Below are 11,949 nucleotides of genomic sequence, written 5' to 3'. Positions count from 1 at the left end.
TTTATGATACGCACCTGGGTATTTTAGCTTGCACTGTAAAGTGCACAGAGCGTGCCCTTCCTCTTAGCTGAGGGAGATAAGCGTAGCATTAACTGAGGTTACGAATCACTCACCATTCACGAATTGAGCAAGGGCAATAATAAAAGGTGCAGTAATGCTCAATTAAAAAGGTGAGGTAAGACAACATGCATTGAGGCAACGATCATGTGACATCCTGTGTGGATTTTTGCTTTTAAGGGATTATCAGGGTGGCAACAGCACATCTGTGCTCTGGGGCTTTGTTGGAGTGGAGTTCCATCTAATCTTCGTGGGTGTTATTTCTTTGCTCTTTAAATACTTTGCTGTCTGGCTCGGCACTGCTGAGTGCCAGAGATAAAAATCTGTCTACCTGGTATCAGGTAACACGCAGCCCCGAGAAAAATGACCAGCGAGTGAACGTACTCGGGCAGTTCCAGCTCCACTTGACTCGATGCGGTTGTGTACTTTTTTTGTTGTTGTTTTTTCAAGCCCCTTGTGCATCTTTCAGTCGGCAGAATCTTCATCGAGTGTACCACTCAAACCTGCTTTGTGGAAGGGGCAATTTACTTTTCATCGCATTGTGTGTAGGAATGCAAGGCAGGAAGGAAGAGGGCAAAACAATGGTTTCTATGGAAACAAGGCCAAAAAAACCCACCCAGTCTCGCTGCCACTTCTGTCTCGTCTTAGATCATCAAAACTGTCTGACTGCCGATGAGCTGTCTGTTTCCGGAGAAGGCATTTCCAGGGGTCTATTGATAAAAACCCTTAGCTCATTTTTTGTGTTTTTAACCCCCCCCCCCCCCCCCCTGTTTATTTTTTGTTTTTGTTTTTTTACATTTCTTTCTCAGAGCAAATCAGCAGTATCAGTCTTCAGTATTCAGTGAATTCTGGTGGACAACTGTTTCGCTTTAGGGCTTCAGCAGTGTCAGTCAACCAATGCATGGGCCCTGAGGGTAAAAAACAGGGGGAGAAAGAGATCAGGAGGAGAAGGGGGGAAAAAAGAAAAAAGTGCAGGCCGTCCCTTTACAGAACAGGAGCACAGAAAAGGGAGGAATATTCCCTCCTTCTTAGTCACGCAATCTTCTTCACTCTTTTTCTTTCTTGCCAAAGGCACAACAAAGCTCAACAGACGTGATGACAGAGGTATTTTCTGTCTCCCTCACTGTTTGTTTATATTCTTTAAAGTAACCTGTGACTGATTGGCTCTCTGTGTATCAAGAGGGAATTGCACTCAACTGAGTCAGTCAGCATTGATATGTTTAGTTTCGTGACACAAAGATTTAAAACATTAATGTGTTTATTATTTTTAGTCATCCTTGTTAAATATTTTTGGTTGCAGCCGCATGGTCCACATCTTTTTTCTCTTTTGTGCATTGAAATGGTTACATAAAAGTTTCTTTATTTCTGATAATTATAAGTTGCAGAATCTGGCATATTATTTTAGTAAATGTAAGCTTATGTATTTGTTTTTTGTTTTTTTAGTTTCTTTTTAAGTAAAGTTAATATATTACAGTGTAATGAAAATTGTTGAGTTATAAAGTATATAAAGAAGAAATGGTGGTTCTGTGATGGGATTTACTCTGTATTCCTGCTTTTATAACATGGTTTCATTTCTGAGAAGTTGAAGTTCCAGCCATTATTGCTGGGCAGAAGACGATACGGCTCAGATCACGTTCAAATTGTTATTGTTCACTATCAGATGATAAACCAGAGGAGTTCAAATCCAAACCATAGGACTGCGTCTGCTGTGTGTAGATAGGAAATGACGTCAGGCCTGTATAATCACAGGTAACTGTACTAATAGTTGTACAAACAGGTGTGCATTACACATGTGTGGGAGGGGGTCCTTGTTTTGATTTACCCACAGTAGTTTACCAGATAGAAAGTAATCGTGTTGTTTTTATTTACTGCTACAAAACTGTGCATTTTCTAGTGAATTTGCTGTTGACAGAGGCAGACCTGTGGGAGTGGTATTGCACAAGGAAAGGATTTAGCCTTTCCTCAGTGAAATCCATCAAAGCCCTGAGGGGACATGTGCTGAATTTGCTGAAAGATGCAAGAGGCGGGGAACCTTTTTAATGTTGAGAAACCTGAACGATTTGTCAAACTGTGTTTGCGCGTCGTAATTAGCGGCTTGTGACAGTCACCACAAGCTCTGGGTTGTGTGATCGAATTAGCCACATTGGTCACTATCTGTTGGAAATGAACAAGAGTGACTCAACAGTTACTGACAAGATTAATGTCATGTTTGATTTATAGGCGTCTTTATGCGTGTGCCAACTTGCTACAGTCACGACTATACCTGCAGACTGGTCTTTAATAATTAGAAGTCCAAATTCTGTTGCAAGACATCATTGTGACAACCTTTAAGTCGGAAGTGAAACAAATGTTTAGATTTATTGGTTGATTTGTTGGTGTTGTGAATTACGGGCTTCTGCTTTGGAGGTTATAATTGGGTTTGTCTCAAAGTGTGAGGTAGCAGCCTCTAATAGCTGGCAAACATTCACAGTTAATACTAAATGTTAAGGTCATGTTAACATGCGTATCATGCAAGTCCAAAATCAGAATTTGTCAAGTTATTTAGATGACTCTAACAGAAAAAAAGAAACAAATATTGAAAACATGTTTTTCATGCTTTTTGATTTTGTGATAAAGTCAACAGTGGACCCAATTTGACTATTGAAGCAGGAATATTTAATCTGTCTGATTTGTCTGACCAGGAACTTCACTGCTTCATGTATTGCACTTGATAAGCTTGCAGCAAAGTGGCTGTGCCTGATTTACTGTGATGCATAAAATGGCTTGATGGTATTCTGCAATTAAATTGTAATATTTTTAAGTCTGTTTCATGTGAACAGATATAAACTCTAACAGAAAGCAGATTTAATAAGTTTAATATTGTAGATATAGTTTGCTAATCTACAGCACAAGGCCCATTATGTACAAATCTTGCAAGGTTACCTGATGTTTCTTTGTCCGTTGCATCCAGTTTGTACCACTAGAAATCACCACTAAATTACTTAGATAATGACAAAATATCTTTTTCTCAGGAAGGTTCTGTATTAATCATCTGTGGTACAATATGCGTACATGTAACTATAAGAAAACTGCTTAGTGTTTAAAGAACATGTATAACAAAAAAGTATAACACCACAGTAAATGTATGACAGGTTTGTTACTCAGCTCAAACTTCACCATGAGCTCGGCTCATGTGAAGCGCTTCTTAGAAATCCTGTTCTGACCACTTGCAGGCGCACATTTGCAACGCACCGTTGATTTCCCCCAGTAACAAAATGTAAACCCTTGAACTTGAATTTCATTTTGGAAAGTGTGCGATGACGTTATGGCACACGCCATGGTTTAGAAAGTTTCCGCCAAAGGTTTTCCCTCAGATGCCTCAGGGCTTTACAAGCCTGGGGGTAGTGCACAATCCCTGTCAATGATCAAATGAGAAGCACCCAGTCTGATATTTGCTCTCTGGATCCCAGCCCTGCTTGTATCACAACTGATGGTCTTCTGCATGAAGGTCGGGTCAGTTTGACACAGAAGTTAATGTTTTCTCTCTGCATGAGTTTAAGGGCCATGCTAAAGCTGTGACAAATGAGGATGTGCAGGTGGTCAGCACGAGACTCCTGCAGACTGTTCCAACATCTGCAGCAGTGCCGACAGAGACGCAAGACTTCACAAGGAAACGATCTTGAAGGGGGAGAGCGGAAGCATTTGAATCTATTGTGTTTTTTGCTTCTTATGTGTAGAGTTTACTAACTTTCTGACCTGACCTCTTCCTTAATCCAACCAATTAAATTTGTGCACTAAAGTGCACTAACTCTCAAATAAATTTGAACACGTGACATGCAGAGAAAGACAAATTTTAAGTCGGATAAACTGTCTTCTAATACACTCAGCCTTGATTCTCAGGCTCACACCCAGCAGCTCTTGTTGCAGGGAATTTAGCCTGGCCTGACTCGCATTGCAGAGTGATAAATCTGTTGCTAATCTCTCAGACTAGATAGGATACTTGGTCTCTGTATCCCAGTCAGTCTGTCCCATGCTTATTTACACCCATATTTCCTATATATTTCCTGTTTCCAACAGGAAAGGGAGTTGTCCCCTTAGCCTCAAATTATTCATAAATGCTCTGAAGGAGCTGTGTGATGATAAATGTAACAAGGCAGCACTGTTCAAAGGGAATAACTCTGCTTGTGTCAGCCTCAGAGAGGTGAATTATTTTTCACTCTCTCTAAAAAGAGCACTTCATAGTCATGCTTTGGAGGCTCAGAAAGGGATTTAAGCGGGGGATATCCAGGAACAGCTCTAATCTCTCATGGGTGACAGATGAAGTGACAACAGGCCAGGGGCACAGACGCATGTCTTTGACACTCCAGGCCCCGTGTTCACCCTGAGAGCTGGAACATGATATGCAGAGACGCTGGATATGAAGAAGTTCTCAACTGAATGCATAGCTTCAGAAATAAAACAGAGTCTGCAGTTTTCTTACACTCTGTTCTGTTTTTGCTTAAATGCCTCTTGCAGCTTTTGATCATTTGAAAAATGTCTTAAATACAAGTTTGACTCTCTCTCTCTCACCCAGTCGACTTCCAGGAAATGACCTGTCGTTCATCCACCCCGAAGCCTTTTCTGGACTGCATCAGCTCAAAGTCCTGTAAGCATTTGCCTTCTCTGCCAATCTCAACACTCACATACCCCCGCAAACACACACAGACGCACTTACGGCTGTGACAGTGTTTTCTACACACTGGGGGAGAGAGTAAATATTGCAGTTTGCGGGAACATTGTGGCATTGTCAGTTACTGACAGGCTGGGCATATACTTGGTTTAAACTAAATGTAGTTTTCCACCCCTTCCCCAACTATGACTGTGTATATGGGAATCCCCAACAGAGAACTGCGTACATGCTCTGCTTTAAAAGCTAGAACTCCAAAATTTACATCAGGCAGCACACCCTAGTGTGCTTGCACACAGGGAGTGACAAACAAAGCACAGTCCTGTATTAATCATCTGTGGTACAATATGCGTACATGTAACTATAAGAAAACTGCTTAGTGTTTAAATCCTTTTTTTTTACCTTCTTGTTTATTTTTTTTTAATCCCAAAACTGTCAGTGATCAGAATTTTAGGATCTTGTTGGATCATTCATTGTCCTGCACTTAGCCAAAAGTTCAAAGTCCTGCTGATATACAGGGGAAGTTTTGAATAGAAACTGCAAACAGAAACACATGGAAACATTATATGTGCATGTCAGATCCAGTGATTTATTCATGTTACTTATAAGTACACAAATGAAAATAATTGGCTTCAGGCAGACTAAGTTAATGTTCACTTCAGGTCAGGGTTTCTTCATATTTGTTTGCAAACTTTAGACTTTAGAGTTATTGTTAGACAGGAATGTGATGTTGTTTTAAGTTTATTAAACACACAAAAGTTGTGGGAGATTTTGTAGACTTTAGGTTGTCTGTATTTGCTCGGGGAAACTCCGTTTTCTAAAGCGAGTAATAATAGCCAAAGTGAAGCCACGTGATAGTGTACGAACGGGAACCTCAGGAAATGAATTTATTTATTTTGTAACAAGAGTTGAAATAATTGAAATATTCAGATATATTTTTTCCAATTTGTCCTCAGGATGCTCCAGAATAATCAGCTGAAGACGGTGCCAAACTCGGCACTGAAGAACCTTCACTCTCTCCAGTCTCTGTAAGTCATTTGCATGAACACACGTACACACACACATGCAGCATGTTTAAGCACGTGCCGGGTATTGTCTAGATAAAAATCCTTCAAGGATTCAAGTGGACCTTCCTCTCCTGCATCAACCTTGGAGGAAGCGATGCACAGGCCTGCTCCAGAGATTGTAATAGTTCTTTGTTATTGTATTACAGTGCTGTTTAGATATATTGTTTGATTAGTTATAAAAGGTTGTAAACTTCCAAACGTGGTCTCACAGGGGAAATAAAGTTTAGCCTCAACTCTGGACTGAAAACTGTCTGTTTTGGATTGCTTATGGAAAATGTGAATGGTCAAAAAGTGGAGATGCTGTTTTAAGTCCTGCTATTATTACTATAAACATACAGTGTTTCTATTAGAGAGGCTCAATCAATAACTAAAAAGCCTGTTTCTTCTAGAATTTACAGATACTGATGTGTTTTAAGTGTGTACTTAGGAATATGTACTGTAGTAACAAAGCACTCTTAGTGTATTAAGCAACTTACGGTGTGGAAATGGAATTTAACGTCAAACTAACAAGCCCATCCAAGATGGGTACTCACAAAGATGATAATGAAGCAACAGTAGCACTGCAGGACAGTTTATCTACTATGATATGTAACGATAACATTTGCTGCTGAAAATTTGCATAACAAATGTATGCAAATGGGTCTGTACTGTGCAGCTGAGCTTTTAGTTTCATGTTGTGAAAAACAGGGGAAAAAAATCGGCTGCGCTGATTTTTACTGGGATTATTTTTGGGGGGAGGGCTGTGTTGTATCTTCTTGCTGTGTTGATTAGTTGGCCCACAATTTTGGTGGTAAACATCTATGAGAGGGATCGCTTTTAAATTTACCACAAAGATTCCCAAATGTCAGATAATAAATCCCAGTTACTTTCGCAGTACCGCTATGTGATTCACAGTACTACCGTGTGGTTTAAACTGACTCCCAAAAGTTGTCTTCAGCAACTAATGAATAACTGAGTATCTTGGTTTTCAGCTTGTGCAGTATTTAGGATGTATTGTGTGTTCAGTACTAACTAGTAAACATTTATTTACTAAGCTGCAAAAATTAAGACAGTGACAGTTGTAAGCACTTTACCTCCTGAGCTTCATCGTGTTAGTGTTGACGTTGCAGATGTGTTGCCGTTAGGATTTAGCTGAACGCACAACCAGCATTATGTGTGACCATTAATAAACAAAAACATCAGTTATGTCCAAGTCTTTAAAAACACGTGCTGAATTTTTCTAATAACTGTTCTAGATGTAAGCATTTGTGCTGTAAACTGTATAGCCTTGTTGTCTCATGCCTGAGTGTGTGGTGGAGTTGCATTTATGTTGCGCACCAGGTGGACCAAGTTCTTGTAGATAGTGGCTCCTGTTTAATGTGTGACTGTACACAGAAATTTTACAGTAACTAAAATGTTGAGAGTGATTGTTGAAATGATTTATTTGCCTAATCTGTTTTGAGGCATTTGAACATTCTTTCAGTCATATCACATTCTTATCACTCCGCTGCTGTATTTGTAGGTGAGTCTTATTCAGCCAATCCGTTTCTAACGTTTCTGTTTGTTTCTGGAGTTTTTACGTTTGCTTGTAAGCATCGGCCTTTTCACAATTATCTTTTCCATTAACCCTCATATGTAGTGTCGTTTCACCAACTTCAAAATACCAGTTTCTTCGAGACACCACCTCTCTCCAGCACCGTGCCTTTGAGTTTGACAGAGACTAAAGTAGGAATGCATCCAGCTGGAGAAATGTGCTGAAAATTCTGCCTTCAGCTATAATCACTCCTCTGTATCCCTCCATATGTCCTCCCTTTTCTTTTTTCCGGCTTTCTTCTTCCTTTTTTAACAGATGTCTTTTCTCTGTTGGGGTTTTAGGGTCTGTAGCTGAAGTATTATGCACTGGCAGAGTAAGGACTTGGTTTGTATAAAGCCTGGAGAGAGCTAAATGTCAATCATGTCTGTTTTTCTTACAGGCCAGACACTTGAGGAATTTTGAGGGAGGGTGAGACACTCAGTTAGGGAGGATAGCAGGAGAACGTAACGTGGTTATGGTGAAAAGAGCACTTGTGCATTCATAATACTGTTTAAATCCTTTTTTTTTACCTTCTTGTTTATTTTTTTTTAATCCCAAAACTGTCAGTGATCAGAATTTTAGGATCTTGTTGGATCATTCATTGTACACGCAGATATTGCTTTTTTAAAATGTAAATTCTGTGAATTGTCTACAAAGAATTTGAGTTTGCTATATATGGCTACTAAATAAACATTCATGTCTTAGCTACGAGTTTGTGGGGACGTGGAGAATTTCAGGTGTTTCACTGTTTCTCAGAAGTGAGGGTTAAAAGTAGGCTGTGAGTTAAACCACTGTGGCAAAAGGGCCTGTCTTATGTTCTATAGAACATGCCAAAGAAACATGATGATATAGGTAATTTGCTTTTGACACCACCTAATATACAACATGGATAGTTTAAGAAAACGAGAGAAAGTAAAGAGAAAGATTTCCATTGTTGTCAGTAAAGTTATGAATGTGTTACGCCCCACTTGTTATGTAATTTAAAATAAAACCCCTTTTCTATGAAATTCTGGTATTAGTCTCCATATTTATGTTGCGGCTTTTAAGCCGGGTTGTAACAGAATGTTTACGTGTTTAATACAATTTCTATCCAATTAAATAAAGTAGTAAGTATTAGTAAAAGTACTGGTTCTTATATAGTGCTTTTCTGCTCTACCTGAGCAATCAAAGCGCTTACTTGCCTAATTCACACAAGCAATTTTTACTGTGCGCAAGTGCTTCCTGTCTAACATTCACACTCTGATCGATAGGGCTGCACGATTTTGCATAAAATGAGAATCACGATTTTTTGGCTTAGAATTGAGATCACGATTCTCTCACGATTCTCTTTTCCAGTATAAATATTTATTGCACTTATTAACTCCACATCAACTTCGTAACAGTTGAGACTGAACATAAAAACAATAAATAAACATAAAAACAACAAATGTCTCACGTTTTGTTGTTGCTGCAAAATGTTGTACTGCTTGAAATTCCGTCTCCACCGTTGCTCGACACTGTGTGTATAGAGCAGGTAGTGCAACAATAGAAAAATAGTTGCGGGACGGCACAGTGTAGCGTTTGTCTAGGGTGTTGATCATTTTCCTAAATCCCTGGTTTTGCACAGTGTTGATGGGAGCCATATCTTTGGTCAGGTGATAAGTGATAGCCTCCGTAATTTCTTTGTGCCTGCGGGAGTTCGACGTGTATAGGGAAGCGCTGTATAAGGTTCCCGTTATTGATGTTTGGGTGGTTGACTGGGACGGATTTTCTCCTGTCACTTTCTCGTCATCCCTGACGTGCTCTCCGTTGTTTTTTCCCTGCTAATTTTAGCATCACTTGATGGATTGTCGGAGCATTACGGCTATCGTAGGTAGGAGCCTTGCGGAGTGATACGTACTGTGCTTCAACATAATATTACCGTATTGTGTGTGTATAACTTCTTTTTAAGTTTTGTGGATATTAAACATGGTTATGCTGAGGATATGTCAGCCAGTTTTCACTGGAAATGCCTTTTGGTTAAACTGTCAGCAAGGAATTTGCGTTTGCACTGTTAAATTTTTATATTTTTACAGCTGCTTGTTTCAGTGAAAATACATTGATGGGGTTTTTTGCACTAATAAAGTTGTGGAGTTGTAAAGTATTTTGTCTCGCGTCAATTATATTGTCAGTTATATCGTTATCGCAAATTTCCAAATATATTTTGTGATAAATATTTTTGGCCATATTGCCCTGCCCTAATATACTGTATATATATTTGCATAACAAATGTATACCAAGGGCTCAGAGAAAAGCTCAAGAAAATGTAGAGGGTGAAGGTAACGGTGCCATTATTGCAATGTAATTTCTATATGTATTTATTAAATCCAATCCAAAGTACAAATGCGTTTCCTATTTGCTCTGTTTTTTAGTCGCCTGGATGCCAACCATATTACAACTGTTCCAGATGACAGCTTTGAAAGCCTTCAGCAGCTGCGCCACCTCTGGTTGGATGATAACAACCTGATGGAGGTGCCCGTCGGTTCTCTGAGGCACCAGGCGAACCTTCAGGCTCTGACGTTGGCACTTAACCGCATCCTGTACATACCAGACAACGCCTTTGCAAACCTCACCAGTTTAGTTGTACTGTAAGTTATATTAAGCTTCTGTTTAATTGTGGTTTAGAATGAAAATCTGCACAGTAGCATTTGAGCGCAAATGTTTACAGTGTACTTGACAATTGTTTCTGGCCAGTCGGGCCAATGCTGCAGAGTGCAGGGCGGATGATGAACGTCATAGGGCACCAAACCGCCTTGTGCCTTAACTTTAGATGGATATAAATCTATAAATGATCTGTTGATAGTTGGTATAAATATCAAATTATTAACATCATGTTTAAGTAGCCTGCCTGTGAAACAGTTGCCATAAAAGTAAATTCCCCAGGATAGCTAAAGGACCTTTGCATGCAGTTTTCATAGAACTATACACAGAATAACTCAGCAGGAACAACTTGTTGGTGTACTTTTTGGAAAAACTATAATTAAGCAGGCAATGCGACTGCAAACATTCACATGGCCTGAGGGAGATGCCAAAGTGAAACTCCTCGGGGGTGGGTTGTCAATAAGATCAGGACGATTCTCAGGTTATAATGCCAGCACATGTTAACTCTCTATAGGGTGAGTTTAGCTATAGTTTAAAGGTACTTAAGTTTCTGAGTCATGTGTAAATCTCTTCTACTTGGCTGTATAATTAACATCATGTTAGTAAAATCTAAATGTATTGCCTGTGTTCCCATCTGAGTTAAGTAAGCTATAGTATGTGTTTTTTCATATATCATTTGTATTATTCTGTCATCACAAGTCAACATAAAATACCTTTCTTTGAGCTGAGCTTTAGCTATCAATGTATCCTCAGCTTGACTGCGGGTCAAACTCCAAACACAGACATACCATAGTTTATTTCCACAGCTTACAGCTTAATAAGTCAGCTAAACAGGTCGCTACTCATTCTCTGCTGTGTTTATGCACGAGGGCGTTTTTGCAGTGAAACGAGCCACAGGCACTGGACATCGCAAATAAATGTTAGCAAAATCTTTGTAAAAGGAGCTTGATGCTGAGCAGTGATGCAGAAGTTATGTTGTTTTATGTATTAAGGGAAATCCTAAAACCATCCTTTGCCAGGAGCTTGTACAAAAATGCGTTGCACTGCGAATCCAAGGGATTGTTCCAGACCTTTTTTTTTCACTGCTGCTGTTATATGTTCACATAAACACACGCTCAAGAACACACGCATTGAGTGGCATTGCTGCAGGGTTAGTATAAACACGTCAGAATAAACAGGAAGAAAAGACCTTGAATCTATTAGGCGAGGAGGACTCTTTGCATATACACATACAGCACAGACACCTGATTCACAAGCGCCATTCAGAAATCATGCATGGGATATTTTTGCAAAAGCTAAAAAGTAAATTAAAACCCACGAAGAATGATTGAATTATTTTATTTCTCTTTGGTACGACGGTCTTGCAGATCTGTGTTTTACCTTTTTCAGGCATCTTCACAACAACAGAATCAACGAGATAGGAGACAACTGTTTCTCTGGACTTGTAAACCTGGAGACGCTGTAAGTACACAGCAGTATGGTAATTGTTGTCGTGTGTGTGCGTGCGTGCGTGTGTGTGTGTGTGCGTGCGTGCGTGTGTGTTGGTGCTCCCACCCTCCTGTGCTTCAGTCCTCCAGACATCATTGTGTCCACTTCCTCCTTTAATTGCTCTAGGATAAATAGAGCAAAGTACATGATGCTTATCAAATCTGCCCTCCCACTGTTCACTTCCTACTGCCACAGAGCCATGAAAAACCTTTCAGTGACAGCCGTACCTCCTGGCAAATGGTTACTGTACAACACATAATCTGGTGGCACTTGCTCTGAGCCATTGTTGGTATTTACAGACACAATGACACAGCACAGGGGACACAAGTAAGCTTATAAAACTAGTGCAGTATTACATTTCAACAGTTTTTTTAATGTATCTTTTTTCTTTAAGTGTGTAATATCTGTGGAGGCAGGAGGTTTAGCTGCTGACAGAAAGGTTTGGTAAGGACTTGAAGGGCTTTCTTTGCTTTTGCTGAATAGTGATTCATTCATACATTCAGGGGCAGACTCATTGTGGG

General features: G+C 39.7%; 1 protein-coding gene across 1 annotated transcript in view; it reads left to right on the top strand.

Moving 5' to 3' along the window:
• lgr4 (leucine-rich repeat containing G protein-coupled receptor 4) overlaps nt 1-11,949 on the top strand; it is a 33,124-nt gene that overhangs the window by 11,744 nt on the left and 9,431 nt on the right. Inside the window, exons 3-6 of the mRNA XM_085402720.1 lie at nt 4,610-4,681; nt 5,659-5,730; nt 9,712-9,927; nt 11,330-11,401. Coding sequence (XP_085258846.1) covers nt 4,610-4,681; nt 5,659-5,730; nt 9,712-9,927; nt 11,330-11,401 — 432 coding nt within the window. The remainder of the gene's footprint in view (nt 1-4,609; nt 4,682-5,658; nt 5,731-9,711; nt 9,928-11,329; nt 11,402-11,949) is intronic.

Source organism: Rhamphochromis longiceps, linkage group LG1 (assembly GCF_057381845.1).
Source record: "Rhamphochromis longiceps isolate RC_006_pf linkage group LG1, R_longiceps_female_GT1.1, whole genome shotgun sequence".
In the NCBI taxonomy this organism is placed as follows: domain Eukaryota; kingdom Metazoa; phylum Chordata; class Actinopteri; order Cichliformes; family Cichlidae; genus Rhamphochromis; species Rhamphochromis longiceps.
This window is presented reverse-complemented; position numbering and strand designations above follow the sequence as displayed.